This window comes from Gouania willdenowi, chromosome 19 (assembly GCF_900634775.1).
Source record: "Gouania willdenowi chromosome 19, fGouWil2.1, whole genome shotgun sequence".
Lineage (NCBI taxonomy): Eukaryota > Metazoa > Chordata > Actinopteri > Blenniiformes > Gobiesocidae > Gouania > Gouania willdenowi.
In genome coordinates this window covers 21393290-21419468 of record NC_041062.1, presented here as the reverse complement: position 1 = coordinate 21419468, position 26179 = coordinate 21393290, and the positions used below count along the sequence as shown (strand labels likewise).

At 39.6% G+C, this 26179-nt stretch overlaps 1 protein-coding gene across 1 annotated transcript in view; it reads right to left on the bottom strand.

The window, feature by feature from the left end:
• bms1 (BMS1 ribosome biogenesis factor) overlaps window positions 1-25617 on the bottom strand; it is a 33286-nt gene extending 7669 nt beyond the window's left edge. Inside the window, 23 exon segments of the mRNA XM_028477038.1 lie at window positions 1258-1419; window positions 1559-1734; window positions 1968-2115; window positions 3901-4023; window positions 5247-5305; window positions 6846-7026; window positions 8072-8260; window positions 8349-8546; window positions 10104-10183; window positions 10361-10442; window positions 12673-12821; window positions 14047-14148; window positions 15636-16117; window positions 17726-17868; window positions 18739-18807; window positions 18809-18933; window positions 19202-19323; window positions 20410-20552; window positions 20677-20865; window positions 21283-21362; window positions 22863-23053; window positions 23135-23330; window positions 25552-25617. Coding sequence (XP_028332839.1) covers window positions 1258-1419; window positions 1559-1734; window positions 1968-2115; window positions 3901-4023; window positions 5247-5305; window positions 6846-7026; window positions 8072-8260; window positions 8349-8546; window positions 10104-10183; window positions 10361-10442; window positions 12673-12821; window positions 14047-14148; window positions 15636-16117; window positions 17726-17868; window positions 18739-18807; window positions 18809-18933; window positions 19202-19323; window positions 20410-20552; window positions 20677-20865; window positions 21283-21362; window positions 22863-23053; window positions 23135-23307 — 3366 coding nt within the window. The 5' untranslated portion in view covers window positions 23308-23330; window positions 25552-25617.
• Window positions 25618-26179: the final 562 nt, after the last annotated feature.

Below are 26179 nucleotides of genomic sequence, written 5' to 3'. Positions count from 1 at the left end.
AAACCTGCTGTGGCTTATAAGTCAGTGTTTACAGGTGCGGAGGTGGGGCACACACACGCGCACACGCACTGCTGTGTCCACTATCACACTGAAATGGACAGAAGTATTCGGTATAAAAGAAAAAGTAAATGGGAGCACATTGTTCCTCACTAGGACTCTCCCTTTTAACATGCATAATAAACAAATAAAGAAAAGAAGCGTGCACACACACACAAACACTAACAGCAGACGCTGTCCCCACTTTTAGAGCCAGTAGACTGGGGAAGAGGTCCTGCGCTCATCCACTCCGCTCTAATCGACAGACATTTACTCATAGGTTTTTACCTTTGTGCACAAATGTGAGTAAAATAAAGGCGTGTCACGTAAAGCAAACAACTCTTTGGTGTAAATGAGACGATAAAACAATGCAATAGGAGCATCTACAGAAAGTTTCATCACAACAATGACGTCATTGATTGGATCGGTGAATTAAGACATTACAGTCGATCACATTAATTGCATTAAATGCAAAATATCTGCTGATCCATCATAGCCGTGTATCTGTGTAAAGCCTAGTCTTTATATTTCTGCTCTGGTGAAACCTTCCCCCCTGCACTGTGGAGGTTGTTGGTGATGTCACTGATGTTTTGGGGGTTTTATTCAGAGCTGTCAACTGCTGCCATTTTCCTTGGTTGACCTGTTAGATGTCTTTTGCTCAGTACGCCAGTACTTGTAAGCTTTTTCAGGACACATGAGGGCCAATGTTTGTCAATGGTCCTCATGTTGGTTTATCCACTTTCACAACAAATGCAGTCTTTATATGTTAAAACCTAGACTAATAATTCAGTATATAATCCTGTAAATACTGTGTTTTCTGCTTTGTTTAGACTCAAGTCAAGTTTGTAGGTTTTGCAACATTCCAGCGTTGTACAATTCGATCAAATCGTTAACATGATAATTTAATGGAGTATAAAATCAATCCAAAAAAAAATCCATTAATGAAATTATGTCTACAATTTATCATGACGATAAACACCAATATATTATTAAACAACCCGACACAAACAGCAATGCTAATGAAGCAGCATATTGCAATTGAAACGTGTAGATTAACAACAACCACGAGGGAGTAAAAAAAAAATTGGGTTTTTTGAAAACTTTGTCAAATCCCTGAACTAAGTGATACTCATCGTGTTAAATGTTTACACACCATCAATAAACAGCAGCTGTGAAACATTTCAACAGCCAGGCCAATGAATGCCGAGTGCCTTTGCTCACCTTCCTCTCGTGGGGCTCCCGGATCACGCTGGGCCTCTGCAGGTCCCTGGACGTTTTTCCTTTGGGTTGTTGTTGTTTGGGCTTGTTCTTGAAAGGTAGAGCTTTCTGGAGCTCCTTGGGAATGTGGAGTTTGTTGAAGCGCCTTGGTGCTCGTGTTATTGGCTAGAAAGAAAGAGAGGTTTAGAATGGGACAGAAGACAAAAGAAACACTCAGACACAAAAGGAACGTAGTCTTGGTTCCAGCTCCAACAGTTCATGTGAGGATTTCCCCAAAACTCCAGGTGGGTTGTTTTTAAACTACCTTATAAAGAGAGTCAGAGTTGGGTTTGTAGCGGATGCCGAGATCATGTTTGAGCTGGCCCAGCGTCCTCATGCCTGACCAGCTGTCCTTCTGGCCAATGGGAAGGAGCAGAGAGGTGACGGGGTTATAGAGCTGAGGAACCGCCACGGGAAACCAGGAGCGCAGAAACACGATGTCTGCACAGAACAGGAAGAACACACGAGCATCAAATCCAGTCCGTCACTATCATTAGACTGAAGATATGTTCATTTCTAACACTATACCCACCACAGCACAACATTGATGGCCAATGCTTTTTTTTTTTTCTTCAATGTACTTTACTGTACGTCTCTGCATGTCACAGCAGTTTGGAGACAATTTTAACGATCAAATCAAATGTTAACAGAAGCAAACAGAGGAAGTGGCTGACCACTCATGAGCAGGCGGTCCTCAAACGTGGCTCTGTAAGCTCCAGGTGGAGTCGACAGCGCCTTCTTTATCTGCCCTCTGATGCCGGACACTGTGCGAACAGAGGCTCCTTCAAACTTGGCGACTTCCAGGACCGTGTTGAACATGCCCTGTAGAGACAAAAAGCATGTTCGCAATTAAAGGCTATTATACAACAGTTAGTTCTGACCAAGTGATTTGATTGGACGACAGACATTCAAAGAGTGCTGATATAGAGCAACAACAGCATCAGGACTTCTTATGGATCATATCACTCCGCTTTACAGCTGATCTAACTACCGTTAATTACCATTACACCATGGTACACAGTCACTATGTTCACACTGCAGGTCTTAATGTACAATTCAGATTTTTTATTAAAAATCTGATTTTTTTGCGTGTGATTGTTCATATTACATATTAAATGCGTCTTCAATCAGTTTGGAGTATGAACGGAATGCGACCCAGAAGTGATTCGCATGTGCAGAAAAGGTCCTCAGGACACCCATGACCCTGCAGGCATGTACAGTGTTTACTGAAGTAAACATGGAGGCGTCCAGTGTAGGACACGCTAATTAAGTTTCTTTCCAACATAAGTCAGCACTTCATAACTTTAAGGACAGTGAAAAATATGAGATCCTGGTTTATCGCTCTAGCTGTTTGCTGTGATGCTGCTATATCTTTACAACGGACTGTTTGGATGTGGAGTCAGAGTCAACAGTGGTGGGAGAGGGATGTCAGCGGCTTCAATGATACAGGTCGCATATGTCCACTTCTGGAAGTATTTTTTGTTGGTGGAGCCATTCTTTATTTTTCTGTATTTTTGTTTGAACAATCACATAGACTTAACATAGGGCGGCATACAACACAATTTGACAGATACAATAATATATGCCTGTGATCTTTTCAAGTCCTTTTTCTTGAAATAAAGACAAATAAAAAAGTAGTTAGACTCAATTAAAATGGTTCAACAAAATCTGATCTTATGGAGGCAATAAATGTGATCCAAATAACATAAAACCTGTCCTTTTGTATCCTCATAAGATAAGTCAACCTTTGCATTTTAAAGATTTCCAAAATCACTCCAATTCAATCACCTACTGTGGGTGGTTGTGGGTTGAGCCATTTTCTTTTTGCTTGCTGCCAGGAGCGCCTGTAGCAGCTTTTTATCCTTTCCCCTGTAATTGCCCTGAACAAATCATAATCTTATGTCACTTCATCATCAGCAATTTTCCCCTTCCACTGCTTCAGCAGGTTGGGGGCTAAGGATTCGCTCCACCAGAGGCAGGAACCTTGATTTATCTTGCATTTCCCGTTGGAGGTGAATTGAAGAAAGGCCTGTAAGTTTATCGTAGGGCTGAGTTAGGAAGTCTAGTTATATAAGCAATGTACTTATTAATGTTAACTAATAAAATGCGCTTGTAGAACTGTTTTATAAAAGCAATATCACACTTGAGATTGTCCTGTTGTGTGAAATATCAACACTGGTGTAATTATCTATGGCCGAATCACAACTTCCTCTCGAGTAACATTTTCACCTTAATAAATCCTTCTCATAGTCCCTGTGAGGGTAATACAAGTGTTTATGGGGTGATTGGGGGGTCTCCCTCTGCTGTCTCTGGCTAGAAAACTGCACTTGCAACTCTCCTGCCTCCGACCCGGTGGCAAGACATACTGCTTTACGGCAGCCCAATACAAACTAATGCTAGATTATGACCAGCCCCGTGGCTGCACATGGTTGTCTACAAATTCACTTGGTTGTGTTTACGACAGTGACACAACCAAAAGAGACCTTTGGGGGGGGGGGGGGGGGGGCGCTAAGCACAAGTTACTAAGTTAAGCTCTCTCATTGGTTAAAAACAGAGGTGTGCATTATCAGGTGTCGACTGATTAAACAGAAAGGCCAGCCTTCAAACCTTAATGAAGCTGGTGTTCTTAAAGATCTTGTAGGGATATCCGATCAGTTTGAGCTTCTTTACAACGGTCACTGATTTATCCAGGTCCAAGACGACACCCGTCGCTGCGATGCGGAAGTTAGGCTGCAGAGAGAATAAAAAGTTTAGTAATATGTGTATGATTAATATCTGGTGATGACTACTGTCTAAAAAAATAGTACTGAAAAACACTTTTGGCTGAAAACCAAGGGTTCGTCTACCACAGCAAGCTTTAAAAATTTAGTTTAACTGAAATAACAAAGTACTCAGTTTCAAAACCACTTGACCTACAAACTTGCAGACATTCCTTGCAGAAACCTGCATTTGAGTTCATAGGAAAATGTTGTTTGGCCTCTCATGCTGACACTCTGGAATGGGAACTAATCTACATCATGCATGTGGAAAACAAAAGCCAATAACCCATAGAACATTCAGCCTCAAAGGAAAGGTTGACAAGGAAATTTAACCAAAAAAAGAAGCACTGCTTAAAAATCACAGTGAAAACCATTTTTACCAAGTATTTCTAGCTGCTGCAGAAGTTTAAAGGTCCAGTATTATGTATTTTTCCCCATCTCCATTTGTTCTAAGAACCCAAACAACATAGTATTTGAAGTTTATTTTCCCAATTTTGCTTGTTTTCCAGAGTTTTAGCCTTCTGAAAACTCACTTTCTGAGCAGTTCTAAAAACTGGCTGTTTTGGAGCCTTCATGCATATTCACGAGTAGGCGTGTCTGGAGACGCTGACTTCCTGCCTCGCAGCCTCGCTCTCACAAGGGAGAACAGTGATAACCAAAGCGATTTTCTTTTTGTTGTCCAACCACTGCGTCGCATTGTGTCACAAACACGTCAGATCAAGTCAAAGATACAAGGCGATATAACGAATACTAAAAATGGAACGCCTCAGCAGCATGCACTTCCTGGAGGAACAGTTTAGAATTCAGAAGAGGGCAGAACAGCAGCTCAGAAAGCAGGATTTGTGAGGATTTCTCAGAGATGCAGGAAGGAAGCCCAATAATAATTTGGGGGTGTTTTGATAAGGAATTAACATTGTAACGAGGTTAAACGCTCAAAAAAGTTGATTTAGTATGATATAGGCCCTTTAAGAAAGATTTGCTTAAGGCCATCAGACTTCCAAGTTTGAGTCAAAACTATATTTGAAGAACAGAAAAACCAGTGCTTCATCACACAGTGATACTGCCCATACTGGTCTGTCTATGTGTTTACTATAAATCCAACCAAATTTAAAAACATTTTTTGTTAAAATTCTAGGGCTCCTCATTACATAAGAAACTGTTTGCAGAGCATGTGAGGAACAGAATTTAACTTACCTTGATTCCTGTCAGTGATTGCAAAGCCAAAAAGCCGGTGCCCTGTGGTGTGATGGGTCCTTAAAGGAAGGACAATAATGGTCATTAATTATCATTCTCAGAACTTTTGAAATTTAAAAAAATTCTTGAGGACCTATGATCAGTGTACAAGAATACAGGAAGCAAACATTTAGTTTAACCAAAGCTCAACAATGAACTTTTTATTTTTATTTCCCAGTCAAATTTTGTAGCCTTATTTTCCGTTCTTTTCATATTGCAACAATTAATATTACAGTCCGATATCAGCTTGAAAATGAATATTAGATTAAAATTTCAGATTTTTTATTTTATTTTTTGCAATTAATTTTTTTTAATTTATTTTATTCAATTGTAAAATGCTGTAGATATTATGTTGAAGGTTAAAATGTATGTAACCAATTGGTTAAGAATAGATGGTTAAGTTTTTCTCATACCTACTGTTGCTGACTATTGTTGAATCAAGTAACATCACTTGATCAAGACTTTTCTATCATTCCACACTACAAAATAAGTAATTATTATTATTATTATTTTTTTTAAAGTAATAAAAGTATGCATGATTCATGCTGATATCGGATCAATATCGGTATCGGCCGATACGCAAGGCGGCAAAATCGGTATCATATCGAAAACGAAAAAGTTGTATCGGGACATCCCTAAATGAAAGGACAATAAATATTCCACTAAAGCCAGTGCATATGATTACATGATGTTTTTTAATTCAGAATTAATTATTACGAATTAAATTATTCGAAATTAAAGTGTTCTGCTTCGTTTTTACATGAAAAACAGGTTTATTCGGCTTTAGGTCTGGGGGCTGGGAAGGGTTCTGATTGGACGGGGCAAACGTGACATTCACGTCTATCGGACAAAACACACAACAAACCTTTTCTTTGCAACATAGAAGACCACATAGTAAGTACTGTTTTTACTTTTGATTGTAGTTTTGAAGCAGCAGCTCGACAATAACATTCAGAGGGAGATATATTAGCAGAGAAGGGAGGCAGACAACTGTACTTTGCTCAATCAAAGCCAGTGGTTAATGCAGCAGCTGCTCTACCTTCTTTCTTTATATCTTTATAATGATCCACACATCATTAGTGAAGCTCTGTGGGTCTGTTGCTTCATGTCCAGATGAAGCCTGATCCTTTTGCCAATGTCCATGTGTGCGTAAGAAGTCCGTGTGAATGTCTGCATGTTAATGTTTCGAACATCCACTCTCCATATCCTCTAAGGCTCCTATTAAATGAATAGTCTCGGCTCCAGTCCGGGCGACCAGCCCGGACTATGTAGTCACCAGCGCGTCATCGCGAGAAGTGGAGCATGTGCAGAACGACCGGAATTAACTTAAAGCAGAATTAAGTTTACAAGATCGAATGAATATTTAATTTGGAATTAAAATCTGAAATAAACCAGCCACCTAATTAGGATTTAAGTTTCATTCGGAATAACAGTTACATTCAGAATGAAGTGTTTACAAGTTCAGTTTATAGAGGATTTAACTTTTATTCTGAATAAAAGGAGACTTAAAGCTCACATGTAAATGTGGCCACTGGTTTGTTAGATTGTGGTGCGACTCACCCCAAATCGACGCTCCACAGTGCATGTGCAGTGGCGTGTATTTCAGCAGGCGGTGGCGCCCGTTGTGATCCTCGATGTGGTAGAGAGGGATGGTTTGGAAGCGCCGCCAGCCTAAAGACAGGATGAGGGGGTCCCGTGTCTTCAGGATACGGTCATGCCATCGGTGCTTCTTCAGCCGCATCTGATACAGTAACACAACCAGGGTTATGGTCAATTATAATTGTAATTGCGTAATTATTTTAGATTTTTTATGATCATTTATTTTTTAAACTTTCTAAAACAAATGTGTTTTTGTGTATTAAAATAAAAAACAGCAATTAGAACAGAACAGTCCAGAGGAGTGGAAACTGAACATTGCAAAACAAATTAACAAACGAACTGATGAAGCTGATGGCTTTAATTTAAAACTGTCTTTCTAAATAGCAGTAGATAAGTTAGGTGACGGTATCTGTAGCAGCGCTTCTAGCCCCGCCCACATCCTCTACCACTGAAAGTGGTCGATTGTCCACTACAATCATTTATCCACTGACTTATTCATTTTGGCTCTGAACCCTGTCATCTTGAGTGTTGATTGGAGACACTGCCTGCTCGGAGTAGTGTCTGTGCTAGCTGCTACATGTTTAGCATTGAGGTGGTAGCGGGTCCTGCAAGAGCTCTGATGATCAACAACTGAGTTTTTGTTTTCCATCCGGTTTTATTATAAACTAAAATTAATGCCCACGAAGCACAGCAGCGACTTCTCAGGTTCTCCGATCTGTGGATCAGCATTATGGCTATACAGGGAACTCGTGAAATGAGAAATGTTCCGCGCTGTTTAGAGTGGAAAAAAAAGTGATCCACTGCATTATTGTTTTAGTGCGTTATTTTTCTGTAATTAATTAATCGCAATTAAGGCGTTAAAGTCTCAGCCCTAGATTATATATATAAAATTATACCTTTTTCTTTTTGTTTAATTTCCCTCCACCGAACAACTAATCAGAAGTCACTTTCCAATAACAATTCACATATGAAACTTCACCTTTAAACAGTAAATATTCAAGATAAGCTGTTTTTCAGATGCGAGCAAATTTTATAACAAAGCCTCGAGAGGTTAAACAGATTTTTTGAAAACACGACTGGTAGTTTTAAATTGTAGCACTTGTGTAGATTATGAAAGACATCTCTGACCTCATTTCTTTATAGACTCTTTTGCACTGTATTCCATGTGAAGAGATGCGAGCACATACCTGCAGGTATCCCACGTTTCCTTCACTGGAGCCCAGGCCTCCCAGGATGATGGGGTAATGAGGGTCAAAGCTGGTGACAAACTCACAAGGTAAAGAGGATATTTCTAATCGGACATACATTCCAGGGCGGAAGCCTTCATACTGCACTCGAGTCTCATCATCCACATCCTCAAACTCTGCTCTGTTCAGCTGAGGACAAAGAACAGAACAATGCTTCCAGCTAAAAACTGATAATTCCACTAACACAGAGATGGTAATAACTGAAGCATCAGTTTACCTCAGCTTGCTTCTGCAGCTCTTCTTTCAGGTCATCAAAGTATGTGGCGTCACCGTCATCGTACTCTGCATTGAAGCGCTCCTTCAGACGCCGCTTTTTCTCCAAGCGCTTGTTTTTCCGAGACTCCTCTTCATCCATCTTTACCTCACTTTGTTCCACTTCATTATCACCATCATCGTCGCTATCTGCCTCACTTTTCTGATGGGAGGACAAATCACGTAAAAGCGTAAATTAGGGAGTATTTGGAACCTCTCCAGTGCAAATTATGATTTTTGTTTGACCCCATTCAATGTTTATCATTGAAAAAATAATAGTTGACTTCTTTTCTTTTCCTAATTTGATGGGTACAATTGATTAAGCATAAAATTATCATGATGATATTTTTTCAATGTGCTGAACACATTGCACACATTGGTGTTCCTCTGGGGTTAATCTGACCCCAAGCTGTTTTAGCTATGCAAAACTTGTCTGTGTGTGACCTTACATCTCCACATCTGCAGAGAAATTTCCCACACCATGGGCATGAATGTCCTCAAGTAGAACTAATATTTATATATTCATGCACAAAAGCTTGCTTAGCAGTCCTTTATCCAATTCATTTCTTATTGTGATTTGTGCATATAGCAATTCTCTCGCTCTCTCTCTCTTGAAAATGTCCTCCAGAAAAAGGTTTATTGTCAATGAGGTTTTGGAACAGTTCTTTCACAGTGAAAGTGACGTAAAAGAAAATGTGTCTGAGTCGGATGATTCTGTTGAGGAGGACCCTAATTTGAAGTAGTAAATAAATATGTTTATGAGAGGAAAGGGGGGGGGGGGGGGTGAGTTCACCAACATCAATCAATATGGTTCATTATGAGAGTGTACCCCAAATTAGAAAAGATTTAGATGAAACACTTTCATCACAGAATAAAGCCGACTGAAACAGGATGTTTTGATGAAGAGCAAGCGCTTGGTCTGGAAACGGACCAACATGTCCGCAGACTCACGGAGTGGCTGTATTTTTCTAAGCAGAGTTGACGAAGCACGCATGTGTGAGTTTCTGTGTCACGCCAACACTGTAGTTACGCCACGTGTTAACACATACTACACAGCAGCCATGCGTGTCGCTTCGTCTCAGCAGTAGAATCTGGTTTCAGTCCATCAGCGCACGTTTAACAGAGATCCTTTTACTACATCACGAGTCACAACGATACTTGGTTCGCATAATAAGATAATTTCTTTGATGGGATAAAAGCAACGCGCACAAGAAATGATGCACACGGCACTTATTAGAGATGCACATGCTCTGTGACTTAAATGCACTTTGTGTTTTAATGAGAGAACATATTTATTTTGACTCTAGCCGCAGCTCAGTCAGTTATAGGACTGTACAATATTATTTAACATATGCAGATATGCAAACACCAAAGCATGAAAAAGGTGACCAAAAAAAATCCGTCGTAGCTGGGTCTGGGGGATACTCCCACAGAGAAATTTTTACATGCTCCGTTTTAACCTTGGTTCAGTAAATGCTTTAGTGCTCAGATGTATTGAATTACAGCCGCTCCGTGAGTCCACGGACAAGTTGTCCCGTTTCCAGACAAGCGCATGCACTGACCGCTGTGTTTGCAAACATCTTTACAACATCCTGCTTGGTCGGTTTATTCTGGTAAGAAAAGTGTTTTGGCCGAAAACCAAAAATGCCCTTTTGGGCCATTTTCCACCTCAAGTTTAGGGTGGCCGGAATTTCAGTGCATCCCTAGTTGTGAGTGTTACCTCAGAAAGATCTTCCCGCATCGCTTGGCCTTTTTGAACTTCTCCTGTTTCCAAATCTTCAAAGTCTCCATACAGCTCCTCTGAAAAAAGTAAACAATAGATACAGGTCTTAAATGACCACGTAGAGCACACTATGACAACATGAGTATTTATTGTGTTCAGTCTTTATCATTAAAAATACAATGCTGTGGTTACACTGACAAAAAAGAGGAAAAGAAGTGTTTGACCGATGCCCAACTCTGATTCTGTCCTCTTACCGTCCTCTTTCAGGAGTGTGGCTGCATCTTGGCCTTCCTCCCACTTCCCAGTTACAAAACAGTCTCTGATCGAATTCAACATCTATTAAAAAAATTTTAGAATATTTCATTAATTTGATACTTTCTCAGGTCACATCATCTTACATAACAAATAACAGTTGGATTTATCTTGGTGCTGCTGTGCCTTTATCAGTATTAACTGATACTAGTGTTGTGTTCAAGACCACACTATCCAAGACCAGAATGCACAGAGACAAGACCAAGACCATAAACATTTTTTTTTTTTTTTTTCAATTAAAAAAATATATATAAATAAATAAAATTATGGCAAGGTTCAACAGTTAAATAACATTCTCTCTTTAATTTCAGTTTCTTTTAAATACATTTGATGGACAAAAAAGGTGCCTGCAAAAAAACAACTAAAATATTAAAACTACTACTGCTAAATTCACAATTATTCTACATATTTGAAAGCAAGATTTTTATGTCAGCTGAATGTACAGCAAGTGTTTAAAAGTATTTCTGCCAAGAAATAACGATTCCGATTCTTTGAGTTGTGCAGGTCAACAGGTCAGAGATTTCACAAGATAATTTTTTTGTTTGAAAAAGCCTTTACATAGGCCATTTTTATTAATTCACTGAGTTGATATAGTTTAATTTGGTTGCTGTAATGTAACTAAGGTATTCAATCACAAAGGTCCCGACTGTAATTGTAAAAGTGAAACTTGATGAAATAAAACTACAAACGTAGCAGCAGTGTAAAAAACAAAGAGCTACAGGTAGATGTGAAACAAACTCAAACAAACCCTGGAACAGTCATGTGACAAATCAATCAACAGTTCTTGTTGAGAATTATTATTATTATTCTGGATACAGTGGAAACAGAAACTATAAAAAATTGTTTTATTGTGAACCTATTTATATTGTAAGGAACATATTATATACAAATATGTAATTGGAGTCTAAAGCCACAAAAAAACACCACTTTAAAAAGAAAATAAACTAATATAAGACCTCTTTACAGTTATTTGGGTCATTCTGCACTTGCGCGACTTGCGACGATGACGTGCTGGTGACGACATAATCCAAGATGGCGGCGGCCTGAACTACAGCCGACACCATTTAATAAGAGCCTTAAAAGACATGGATATAATGAAAAGAGTGGATGGACGAAGGCATGAACATGCAGACTTTCGAACGAACACACACGGACTTATTAAACACACGGACCTCGGTAAACGGAACAAGCTTCACCGGACCGCAGGCACTAGGACCCAGAGGCTGAGTAAATGCATCCCCATACTGCATGTACAGGCTGTAATATCACGAGTTTATCATTTTACCAGAGCTAATATTTATTCTTGGTGATTATTTTCTGGAGTTTTACTGGTGATTAGTTTCTATCTCCCTTCCGCTCCGCAATCCAGCGCGCGCGCGCACGCACACACACACACACACACACACAAACACACACACACACTCACTCATCCACAACACACACACACACACACACACACACACACACACACACACCACAAACACACACACACACCCACAAACACACACACACACACACCCACCCACCCCACCCACACACACACACACACACACACACACACACACACACACACACACACGGGGTGAATTAAAGAATTAATAAAATATTGTTTTATCCCGTTCTTCTCCTTGTTATTATCGCATTATAAAAAAGGTTAAAAATAGCAGGAAATAGCGCTGGTCTCGAACGGTCTTCAGGGAAAATCCCAAGTCCGTTCAGCCTGAGTCTGAAACAAAACCGAGTCAAAATCCAAGACCTTTAAAATTTGGTCTCGAGACCAAGACCGGTCTCGACTACTACAACACTAACTGATACTGAACTAAACATTAGTTTTCATGTTATTCCTAGTGTTGTTGACGTTAGGCCTGGGAAGATAAATATATTGTCCCACAAATTATTGACGATGAACATTATTGTCAAGATTTCTTTTAGACCAAATTAACCTTTAATGTAATGAATCGATTGATGAGTTTCCATGAGCCCCCCCTACAACGTTAAACGATCATGTGATGGATAATAAAAATGTGCTAGCTTAAAATGGACACCTTTTTTAGAGTCCATTGTTTTTTATTTTTTACTGCTTGTAACTTAAATGTGATAAAGTTCTGAATAATTTAGAGTGAATAATTATTAATAAAACATGACATGTTCTACCAAGCCTGTTAGGAATTTGATCAGGAGAAGCTTAATTAATAACGATTATATGACTGGTATTAATAATAATATTATTATAGAATATTGTAAAGCATTGTACCTCCTCCAAATCCCAGTTGTGGGTGGTGTCAGGGTGGAAGTGGGAGGAGTCCAAATCATTTGCCTGAAACCTTTTGTTATTCTGAGGGCGGCTGACACGAAACAGACCACCCAGCTCCTCTTCATCCTCGTCATCCTCCACCTCAACAACTGTAAAGAGAAAAGGACACAAGTTCACTGAGAAATACAGTCTGATAGATATTAATTTTTACTTTACAGTAAAACATTTCAGCAGAGTCGCTTTAGTGCCACCCAGAGAGCTCACAGCCTTTATTTATACCTTTACTGTTATCTGTAGTTGTTACCATGGCAATGACCCATCGCATGCTTTTTTTTGTTTTTTTTTGACATGTCAGTGTTTACAATGGGGATCAAAACACACTTTATTCATTGACCTATGAGGACACTGTGTTTTTATCTGATAAATGATCATCTCCAGCATCTTTAAACAAACAAATACCATTTTTCTGAAACCAAAAATCCAAATGTATTTGCAAGTGGCTTTGTGAAGCTTAAGCTCAGGAAATGTGGAACCAGGCTCCAGAACCTACAGGTCAAACTTTAGTGCACATCTCAGTAGGGCTGTAGTCAACTAAGGAAATGGTTGGTCGACACAAAAAAACAAAAAACGGAGAATGAATGAGAAGGTGCAGGGGAGGACGATGAGAAACAAAGACGGACAAATATTTTGTTTTGGCATTTTGTGGTTAAACACAGACCATTTCTGATATGAACCTTATTCAAGCTTTGACCAGAACACAACAAAGCAAAAGTGAAACCTACAGGTCCGACAGACATTAGGTATTTATATCCGTGCCGGCCCGAAACCGACAATTAAAACCTATTTTTTTCCTCATACAAATGACATATTTACATTTGTTTTCGTGGTAAGCATGCTTTTATTAATAAACTGTTGATGTCAACATCAGATCAGCGCATGTGGTGTGCAGTGCGCCCGCTGCGTCAGAGACGGCAGTGGATCTATTTACATAAATCCATGTATCAAATATAAGGATAATCCATGTTCTTGTACAGAAAAAGGATTGATTTCACAGTGGATGCTTGCTTCAAGCCTGTCTTAATTTGTTCCCCCTCTGCTCTGAGGACAGCGCACTGCACTGTCAGCTGAAGTGCAACACTTTTTTGTTGTTGCAGCGCAACATGCACTTACACAGAGCTATAACTGGACATAGAATCTTGTTAAGACATTAAATACATTATTTTGATATTTAATCTTTATCACCTATATAAGTGCATTGCATTTTTTTTTATGGTATTAAAACTGATACCATTGACTAAACTTTGGCAGCCCTACATCTCAGCTAATGCGTGTAAAACACAAGAAGGCTGTGAACAGAGACTTTTACACACATACCTGAACCATAAACTAGTTTTCTTAGATTTGGAGCAGATTCTTGTTGCCGCAAAAATGCTTGGGAGGCCTTCAATTGCAGGTTCTCCTTCCACTTCAGAGCACCTGTAGAGACAAAGAGAATGAAGCATGGAGTTCTGCACAGTCAACTACACACAGGGCCTTTAGAACAGAAACCCTACAGAGAGCTGAGTTTCTTTCACTTGCTAAAGATACAAATAGTTCCCAGAGTCTGATGTTTGTAATGTAGGGAGTAACGATTACATCCAAAACAATTCAGTGACTTGAAATTGATTCAGTAACTTTTTAGCCAAAATTAATAATTCAACCAGTGTGACTGAAACAAATCCCTAATCCCTAGATTCCTGTTTCTTGTAAGGGAATAGTCTATACATTTATTAGGGACATAAACAAGTAAACAACATTTAATGTCAAAATGTATTCACATCTTATTTGAATAAAGTCCAACCAACACTTCAGTTTAAATTAACAGGATGTCAACTTTTCTGCTCTAATTTTCAATGCCCAATATGTTTTCAATAAAAATACATATTAGGTTTACCTGACTCTTCTGCTTGTTTTTTTTCAACATAAAAATAATACAACATCAGAAATGAAGTGCAACCAAGATCTGTTCAGGCTAAATGAGCAGTGGTTGAACGTGATACTTTTGTTTTACCGTGATGGTGAGTCTGAGGCAGCTTCTGTAGAGCTAATGCTAAGAAGCTAACGCTACATGCACTGCTGCTGCAGCAGTGAACACTGCCAGAAGGGCGTGGTGGTGGGTGGTGGACACAGTGAGCGTCTCCTTTAGAATATCTCCATCTGTGCAAAAGTCAAAGTGTTTTCACACACTGGACATCAAAGGTGGATTGATTAATTTCATGTTCGCCGGCTTCTCCAACATGCCATGTGAGGCTGTGATCTCAGCTGCCGCTCAGGGCTGAGTGACAACCATCACTTGGGATCCAGACAGCAAAATGAATTGTGTCTGTTCTCTCCATCCTTGGATAAGCTTAGGTTTACACGCAATGTATTCCATCTGTTCCCATTCTCCCTCTGACACCAGTACATAGTGCAGACACTGCACAGTAACGGGGATCCGCGAGGATGCAGAGCTGCCCGGTCCTTACGACTATGTTTGTGCCTTTAAACTGTTGCTTCTCCACCTCGGTCTGCCTATTTCCGCTTGCTATGCTGTGGAGACTTCTGCTGGGACGTCTGTCATTACACAAGACGATGATAGATTTTTGACCAAATGATGCCAAAAAAAAAAAAAAACTACATACTGTAGCTTTAATGTTCTCAAGAAGGCCAGCTTGCCGAGCACAAATCGATGTATTTGAATCGTAGGAATATAAATCGATTAATTGGTCTGATGGATGAATCGTTACACCTTTACTGTAATGTGAACCTTATTGTTGTAACTGATTCAGCTCTACTGCTCTATGTTTGTTTTCTTTCAAGATGTTGGACTTAATTCAAAGGCTTTGTAATAAGATTTGGAGAAAACATGTTCCCACACCATGGCATGGAGCAGTGCTAAATGGGCCCAATGCTTTGTTGAGATGGACATCCAGAAGTTCACCTACCCTCTTCATCTTCGTCCTCCTCCTCTTCTTTCTGCTTCGTCACTGTGTTTGACATCAAACAGCCTTCCTCTGATTCATCTTCTGATTCTTCATCACTCTCATCCTCAGAACAATGTCCAGAGTCTCCCGCTCCCAGAGGCTGGTCCTTTCCTTCACTCTCATGCTCGCTCATTTCCAGCTCATCTTCACTGTCTGCAAACACCGGCCTCTCACTTTCTGCCTCTACTTTGGATTTCTTCACAGGTGGACCTGACGCCTTCACACTGTCACCACGGCTCTTTTTAAGAAATGCAGACAAGCAGTCTTCTTCATTGTCTTCCTCCTCTGACAGGTCATCCTCGCCACTGGATTCACCTTCATCTCCTCCTTCGCTCTCCTCCTCCTCATCCTCATCGTCCTCCTCATCATCGTCTTTCATCTCCTCAGCAAAGAGCACCTTCCTCCTTTCTCTCTGAGTTTTAGGGTCCCACAATGCCTGCTCTCTGAAAAACATCAAAAGAAGCAAGTGAAACAAATTGAAGAAGACACAACTTATTTCTGCCTCTACAAACTGCTACAAATACCACAATGAAGACCTTACACATTAGAGATGTTTTACATTCTAGGAGAACAACTCTGAACATGACAACTGAGCAACATGAAAATTGAAAAAAAGTTAAAAGAAGCCACAGGTGCACAATGCAAAACAAAGCAGGTGCTAAACAGATAACACACCAACAACTGTATTACAACAGGTTTACAGACACTTTCCCATCCTGGTTTATCACCATTACACATTTTAATGGTAGGATTATTTTCATTGAAATAATCACAATTATCAAGATTATTTTTGCCAAGGATTCTGCAACAGTCGGCTGTTGAGCTGCCATACCAAAAACAAGTGACCTGAAGGTGCAGGTGACTAAAAAAATAAAAATGTAAAAGACCAAATGTTAATCTTCAGAGAGAATATCATAAACTAATGTTTAAGCTATTAATAATTTTAAATCTATTTAATCATTTCTTTGTCTAGTCATATATGGGCAGATATAAATATGTATCCACTAAATTGGTTTATTCAGAGAGAACAGCTGTTCATCTTCATGCTTTAGTTTTTGGACTGTGACACACCTGCACGAAGCAACGCGAGGCAGTGATAAACAGTTTTTGTTCCAGGCAAGATGTGCTGATGTACCACCAATAGGGTTCAAGCATTATATTTTTCAAAGTGTTTAGGAGACATTATGATTAATTAATCGTAAAGTTTAATAATGCAATTAATCGTGATCATGATATCCCAAGTCTGCAGAAACTTCTCTTCCCTGGTTTATCTGGTAAATACAGTAGGTTACAGCGTGTCCTGGGTACTCCTCGAGGTCTCCTTCAGGAGGAACGTGCCCTGAACGCCTCACAAGGAAGGCATCCTAATTAGGTGCCCAAGCCACCTAATCTGGCTCTTATCAATGCGGAGGAGCAGCGGCTCTACACTGAGCCCCTCCCAGATGACTGTGCTTCTCACCCTATCTCTAAGGGAGAGTCCAGCCACCCTTTGGAGGAAACTCATTTCGTCCGCTTGTACCCGTGATCTTGTTCTTTCGGTCATGACCCAAAGCCCATAACCATAGGTGAGGGTAGGAATGTAGCTTGACCAGTAAATCGAGAGCTCGCCTTTCTGCACTGCTCCCTCTTCACCACGATAGATCGGTGCAGACTCTGCATCACTGCAGATGCAGCACCAATCCACCTGTCAATCTCTCGCTCCATCCTTCCCTCACTCACTCGTGAACAAGACCCTGAGGTACTTGAACTCCTCCACTTGGAGCAGGATCTCATCCCCAGGACACGCTGACAGAGACTATGTCTCTCGGCTGGCCTGGGAACGACTCGGGATCCACCCCGGAGGAGCTGGAAGAAGTGGCCGGTGTAAGGGAAGTCTGGGCTTCCCTGCTAAGGATACTGCCCTTACGACCCGGCAATGGAAAAGAGGAAGAAAATGGATGGAGGTAGTAGCTTACCTGGATTTAGCAGGAAAATATCAAAAGAATATGATTTACTGTTTAATCTACAGATACATGCAGCTATGTTCTTTAATGATTTAAGAGATTACTCACCCGCTTTGCTCACTGATGTCTGTGGGATCCAGTGTGGCTGAACCACTAAAGAGAGACACCTTGCTGGCGGCCATTTTGGCATCCAAAGTAGCGTGCGTGTCAATGAGAGACTGGACGAGCTCTGTGGTGGGCTGCATCTCGGCCTGTCAAAGAAACAACACATCACTACTTCTCCTCTCTTTAAAAACAGGACTTTGGACACGGTTGCCTCCATGAGAGGACAAGTGGTGTTTAAAGTAGGCTATACACGATCAGTATTTTTGGGCCGATCACCATTTAATAAGTTTAAAATCATATGAGTAAGGATGGTTACCGAATTAGTTTTTTGGGTTGTTTTAGGTACCGACAGAATTCCTTCGGCACAATCTGGTTCTAATTCATGAAAAAAAACAGCAGGTATAATGTATTTGAGAATCATCCGTGAAGTGCACAGATATACAGTATCTCCTGGTTCGGTTTCATCGCAAATCCTGCTGTTTAAGTGCCTATTCAGAGCGGAGGTGGGGCACACACACACACACATGTGTCTGTGTCCACCATCCCCCTGAAACAGACAGAAATGCCAAGTATTAATGAGAAAAAAACTCTCTTAGGACTTTCCTTAAACATGCAGCTGCACGGGTTAAATAAAACACACACACACACACAGCCTGCTTACAGAGCTGGTAGACTCAGGTTCAGCTGCTTTGCTCCAACCAGTGACATTTTTCACCGTTCGCACATAGGTTTTCACCTTTGTGCACAAATGTGCGTGAAATACTATAAAGCCGTGTCACGCAGAGCAAACATGTCGGGGGTGTGGAACTCTACGGTGTAAATGAAACGGATAAAATAATGCAATGGGAGCATCTACAGAAAGTTTCATCGCGACAATGATGTCATTGATCGGATCGGCGAATTAAGACTTTATAGTCGATCACATTAATTGCATAAAATACTAAATATCGGTATAGTCAATCAAATGGGCGTAAATCCTAGTTTATAGGTAGACCACACTCATCACAAACACACACCTGCAGCTGATTGACATGGCTGGCAGGGAGGTCGATATAAACAGCATCTTTGTCATAAACGACCCCCCCCGACACCAGCCATGGGGGCATAGAGCAGACGCTCCTTCTCATTCAGAGCCCTCTTCTTCTGAGCATCAGGCAGCGGACAGGGGTCGGGGAGGAAGTTCACGTCCTTCACCTGAAAGTCTCCGACACCTGCACAGATTTTTCCACACAATAAACAAAGCGCTAAAGGCCAGTGCATGTTATTAACATGCCCCCATATTCTTCAAGTGGTTTTTCAAACCATCATTTTTAACTCAGGAGTTTATAAAGGCAAACTTTAGTCTGTTTAATGGATCTAAAAACCCTCCATTAGAAAAACACAGTATGATGATAGACTGCAGCAGGTCATCCTGCACTACAGCTTCTTGCATTTCACTGAAACAAGGGAATACTGTATTCTGTTAGGTGGAGCGCGTACCTGGAATATGGATCTGGCCTTTGTTTTTCAAATGTGTCCCTCTTAGGTAGCCATAGAGGGAGGCAGTTCGATCACACTTTGGGTCTATCCTGACTTTCTCTGGGTCCGTCAAGTCCTCCATTCTGCAAAGAAATAGAATAATATTCTTATTTAGATGCCCATCAAGCTTACATGTAGAAATGTGATTTATGAATTCAGCTCTTAATGCATTATGATGTCCATACTTACTGTTTAATTTATGTTAAAAACGTAGCTGTGGTAGAAATGGGCAATATATAGAGATTTCTATTTTGGCAATATAGGTAATACAATATCACCTAGTTTTTTTTTCTTATTTTAGAGACACACCAGCAACCGAAAAGAAATTCCTTGTATGTGCGAACGTACTTGGCGACTTGAAACTGATTCTGATTAACCGGTATTAACACATGAAACTGTTATACATTTAACTGCTTTATAACAGTCAGTTAAAGGGCTAGTAGATTTTTTTCTTTAATATAACAGGGGTTCACCAGTCAATGTGGTCACAAGTTGAACCGAAACACCATGACCAGCGTAAACCCTTTTTGCTTTAAGTTAACCCCGACAAACGTCACAATGTCTGCCAACCCTGATGAGATCTGATCCAGCACTTTAGACCAGTGGTTCATGTACCCCTTTCTGTTACTTCTTAATGCAAGTACCCCTTTGTCCGACTGCAACAATTTACTCAGAATTATAACTATAGAGCGTAACGATGGAATAAATAAGTCAAACATTTTAAAGAAACTCATTCTGTAAATAATTGGAAAGAAACAGAATTTAGTGCCTCCTGAATAAAATTATTTTTATTATTTACGGTCATTTGCCGCCTGGTGTGGGATCAAAACTGACCTTTGTATTTTCAGTTCATGTTCTAATCAAAATCATTTCTATCATCACTTTTTGAGTTTTGTGTCATTTTGTGCATTTTTAATGTCTTTTTGTGCATTTTGTTATTGCCTGTTTTTTTATTATTCAGTGTATTTTTCTCTTAGTTTGTGTGTTTTTGGTGTCGTTTTTGTGTTTTGGCATTATTTAAATTATTCTCTCTCAGTGTGGTGTTGTGTGGTTGTTTCTTGGGTGATTTTGTATGTTTCTCTGTTATTTTGTAGTGATCTTGTGTATTTTTCTCTCATTTAGTGGGTCTTTGTTGTCGTTTTGTTTTATCGTAGGTGAGGTTCACTCACCGGTCCACCAACACATAGGGATGGGAGGTCTGCCACACCAACGGACGGAACTTCATGACAGAGATGAAGCGGCCCAGGTTCTTCACTTCTTGAGTCTGATATTCACCGTACACCATCCCAGACAGATAAAAAAGCTTGGCGCCCTTGATGGGAGCAAACATACATCATAGAAGTATAGATCTATTCAAATACAGTAAATAATATAATACTAGCCAAACTCTCAGGTCTTTATGGTTAATTTAACCAGTGAAAACAATCCACACTTACCTGATACACCTCTGTCCAAAAACGATGTTTTAGGTTCTTTTTAGTCTTTCTCAGTGTCTTGTTATTTTTGAATGAATCAAGGTGGGTCAGAACACCCATGATTCGAGGGAAGCCGTGCACCTGACAAATATTCAGAAACTCAAACGTCTCCATTTCAAAGCCGAAGCTGGCATCAATCAGCATTAAAACCTAGAGACAAAAAAAAAAAACCATTGACAAGACATTAAGTCATTTTTTTCTTATTCTGGCATCAAATCAACACCAGGCTGATCTATAGCTGACCTGCATTAAATCAAAATGAATAAGTTATTTAATTTATTTGACTGGGACAAATGCATGTTACTAAGTCAATGCCATCCAATTTTCTAGCCTTGGCTATATTAAAACATGCCCCTGGTTAGGATTCCAAACAGATACACAGAGAAATGGGTAATTGTGATAAAGTCATTTCTTTTACTTTTTAATGTGCAATGCATTCCAAAGATTAACACCAACCACTGAGGAAAAAGTCAAATGTCCAAATGTTCTACGGTTTGCAGGCAAAACAGTTTGGAAACGCAGACTGAGATTCTACGTAGTTGTTTAACTTTGACCTCCTACACGTACCAGGTCAGCCACCTTGGCCAGGTCAATCATTGTGTTGATATCATTGTTACACTCCATGAAGGTCAGACGACGCTTCTTACCTGAAAATAAGCAACAACAGTGAATTTTAGAAGTCACCTAAGGTTAAATACAGACTTCACTTTGTTCATTTAATGAATCTTTAATTCTGATTAAAAGACATAAAGCATGTTAAGGGATCAGATAAGTGATTCCCAACCACTTGTTGGTGTAACCTTTGTGGAAAATGTATCTTTGCCTCTCACAACAGAGTTTATGGTTGAATTGTAACTGGTGGTCCTTAAACTAAAAGTCATTTCTTTTAAATACATCCTGCTGCCCAATTTAATTTTATCACCATGACTCAAGAGAATTTACAGAAATGTCACAATAATAAACACTGCTGTGCTGCTGACTAAAGGCGGGCATACACTGTGGGATTTTTGGACCATTTTGAGCAGATTTTTAGGATCGGGCCGAGTCTCGGCCAAATCGTGTGTCGTGCATTGTGTCGTATACATGGGGTCACAAGAAGCGATTAACACCTCACGACCAGCAATCGTAAAAAATCAAACCTGTGTGGAATCCTGGTCACCCCTCCTGAGGATATCACACTATTGAGGCAGTGCCACTGACTGGGTTACCTCAAACTCTCACACTGCGCATGTGCCAACACCGTAGGACCGCTGTAAAATTGACGGACTGTACTGGCCGTCAGTGCCCGACCCTTTCACAGACATTATCCTTTCCACGCATGTGCGTAGACTACGTTACTTCACTCACTCGCAATCTTAGACCAACCACATGACGTTTGTTAGATAATATTTTAATAGTACACATGTACTGGTAAATATGTAACTTTTTGTGGTGTTTTTAAGTGTTAATTAAAAAAGAAAAAAACAAAGACAAAAAGGAAAAATTACCACAAGACGACATACAAAAATGGATCAAAACACAATACACAACATTTACAATTAAAAAACAAACAGAAAATAAAATAAAAACTAAAATAAATCGGAATTCACTCAAAACATACATTTCAAATAATTTGGGACATTTTGGCATCAGATTTAAAATGCACACACTAATTACTAAATAGTAGAATTTCAACCTTTTAAATAGTGAACTGCCATAAAATAGACAAAACGGATGAATACTCGTTTCGCGAATGCGTTGAAAATATCAGGCACTGACACTGCCCATGTCTGCCCAGCCAGTTCCTGGTCCACACACATCAACGCCTTTTCTTTTGTGAAGCTCTTTTTACTTAGCATTGTGAGTGTCTCTCCACTTCCTGGTTCTTTTTCTTCTGATTTAATGGCAACGCTTCTATTCTTCGTCTTCTAATTTTTACATTGCATTTCCAGAAACAAGACGCCGACGTGTCGTGTATAAACGTACAGTGTGAGCAGTCAAGTCGTGTCAGTCCGTATAGTGTGAGAACATGAATTGTGAGCTGCAAACATTCGGTCTCTGCAACTGAGTCGCACAGTTTGAGCTGAGGAGAATCACACAGCGTCTGCCTCATTAAAGGAGAAGATGAAGATGAGAGAAGTAATATTTCAAGGTCAAAGTGTGCTCACCAGATACAATGGTCACAGGTCCACTTATCTCCCCAAGCTTCTGCCGAGTAAAGTTCTTAATCAGACAACGAACCAGTGTGCTTTTTCCCACCTTTGGAGGCCCGACGACCACCACCACAATTGGAGGAGGTTCCAGAGGGGTGCGGTCGACCAGAGGAATGTGGTGTTTTTTGGCTTTTATATCCTGGGCCCTTAAAAACATCCAGAAACAGCGTTACAGTTAACTGATACACACTGATGACTCAGCAGATATGACAATCATCACAACAAACCGGTGGAAGGTCTTTGCCATCCGAACAGCAGACTGAACCGCAAATGCTTTGGGGTTGCGTTTACGTTCATCTGTTTCTGTAGAGGCTCCATGTTTCTTCAGTTTCTTTTTCTCAGCTTGGGGCCCGCTGTGTTTCTGCTGATGCTGCTTTGGTTTTCTTACTTTCCCATCCATCACTGCTGCTGCTGCTGCTGCTGCTTCACGACACAAACAAACAAACGCGTACGGTTCTTCAAACAAGCTTAGTTTGAGGGGAACAGGGTCAGATCTCACTCATCCACATTACACCTGGATTATTCATTTGAATTACTTTATTAATCCATGAAGGGAAATTACATTGTTATTTTTAGGGACATGCTTCTCACACACATAGGCCGAATCACACACATGCACAAACAGGACCTGTGGACATGCATTAATGGAGAGATGTCAGAGTGGGGCTGCTTTTACAATGAAGGGAGCACACCAGAGCAGTTTTGGGGTTTGGTGCCTTGCTCAAGGGCACCGCGACAGTGCTCGAGATGTGCCCTGGCACCTCTCCAGCTACCAGAACAACTTCTGTATTTTGGTCCGCATTGGGACTTGAACCACCCTCCGGTTTCCAACCCATGTCTCTACGGACTGAGCTACTGCCGCCCTAAGGGCGTTTGGAGTAAAAACGTTGCTTGCTGGATATTAAAAGATAACTATTTGATATTGTAAACAGTGAAGGAACTTCACTCAGTGGTCACGGCTGACTCACAGCTTTAAGATTAACACAGGAAACACTTTGAAAACAAATTCACGTAGAGCTTCTAAGCACAATGTTTCCTGAAGTTTTGTAACTCAGTAAAATAAAAGACTTGTTTACTTTTTTGTGAAGTCGAGCATTTTGATGCAACATTATCTTGATGTATTTGGTTCAGGAAAATGGTTCCATTCAAGCCACTTTTCCCTGTAAAATGTATTAATTTACAACTGGACATCACCTTTGTATAGACAAAATCCACTTACAGCTAATATTATCTTTTCATGCACTAGAACAGTGTTTCTCAAAATAGGGTACAGGAGCACATTGCAGGCGGTACTATATGAAATATAACTACTAAATATTTACCAAATAATTGGGAAATATTCCTAGTTCTTTTTTTTTTTTTAACAAATCCACTACAAACTAACAACTGAACTATTGCATAATAAAATACTATATTTTCTTGTAATTTTTTTAAACAGGATTATTTTATGGTGTAGAAGTCATCAGTAACGTTGGCTAAGTTACTCTAAATGTGTTATATATTTATATTACTAGTTACTGGGATAAAATTTTTATATATTTGTTTTACAATATTACTGTATTTTAAAAGTTAACTGAGTTACACTACTTTGAGTTATAAACACTAATTATAATTATATCACACTGATGGTGTTCGAATAACAAGTTTGTTTTTTTAAATACTTCTGCTGTTTCAGGAGCAAAAAGCTCTTTTTTGTTCCCCATAAGTTATATTTAACTATAATGATCATCTTTTTTCCCTCAAATAATTGCAAACAGTGAGAAAACAACACAAATGTGCACTTAAATTAAATATGCATGTAACTTGAGTTACTTTAATTGTAACTAGTATTATATGACCACTTTTCACTTTTGTAATGAATTACACTAATAGTGAGTTACTTCAAAAAGGAATATATTACAAAATTAATTAGTTACTCCCAACACATCAGACAACAGGAGACAATAATGAACTACTTGCTTACTATTGAAGTAATCACATAAAAGTTAGTGTTTTTTTTTTTAATTTTAAATGTCTAAAAAATAAATAAATTCCACTTTAATTTACATTCATTGTTTTGAATCGGTAGATTAGGCCTTAGGAAACAGGTATAAGGCAGGCATAAACAATTATAGAGACTGTACTTATGATATGAAGAGGGGGTACACATGATTTGACCAAAATGCAAAGGGGTACAAGGGACTAAAAAATGAAGAACCACTGCACTAGAACAGTGTGAACAAGGTTTAGAGCAAAGAACACAATGTGTCTGTTATCCCTGAGTTCTGAACTGATACTAACCAAACATGCTAACACCTCATTTTCCGCTGAGTGTCTTTAAAAACCCACATCTTTGACGGCTTCACGTCTGCAATGAACAGTTTTTAATCTTTAACAGTTTTAGTTGTTTTAAATGTTACTCACACTGACGTTTATCCCCCAGTCAGAGGCGTAAACTCAAACAGAACAAGGAAAACAACCAAATCTGTAAATATTAGGACCCCGAAAAAGTATCTTAAAGGGCTAAAAAAAATAGCCTTAATAGCAACAGCTTTTAAATTCATTCACGACAAAACAAAAAAACATAAACAATGCAGTTTACCGACTGTGTAACACTACCATAAGACGTCCAAAGCAGAGAAAACATCTATATTTAGGTCCATACCTGAGTTCTGTGCTATGGAAACCGCCTGTTCGCTCACATGTGTAGCACAACCTCTGACCCGGACATCCTTAGCCACGTGTCAACCATAGACATACCCAATAGACGATGCATTGACTGTCGAGGGCATAGACATATTAATTTGGGTAGCGGCCATCTTGCCACAGTCACTTATTGTGTAGTAGTGGTGCATGTACTTTGTAAATAACAATAACTTGCTCAATTTTCTACCGAATTTCAAACTGCTTTGTTTGTTATAAAAGTCAGAGGTGTAGTTATAACACTGCACTTATGGATAATTATGTTACACTTCCGGTCAAAAACACACGCACACACACACACGCACACACACACAGTAATTTTGTCAAATCAATATCATGACATATATGTATACTTTAATGATAGGAATATATGCAATAAAATAATCTTAATTATTACATGATTAGTTTAAACAAGTAATAATTCAAACTAGTATATTTGCATTTCCTGAAAAAAATACAAGTGAGGATGCAGCTGCTTGCCTCTGCATTAGGTTAGCATTAGCATTAGTCTAGCGTTAGAAAAACCTTGTGTTAGCATTAACCTAGCATTAGCAAAAACCTTGTGTTAGCATTAACCTAGCATTAGCATT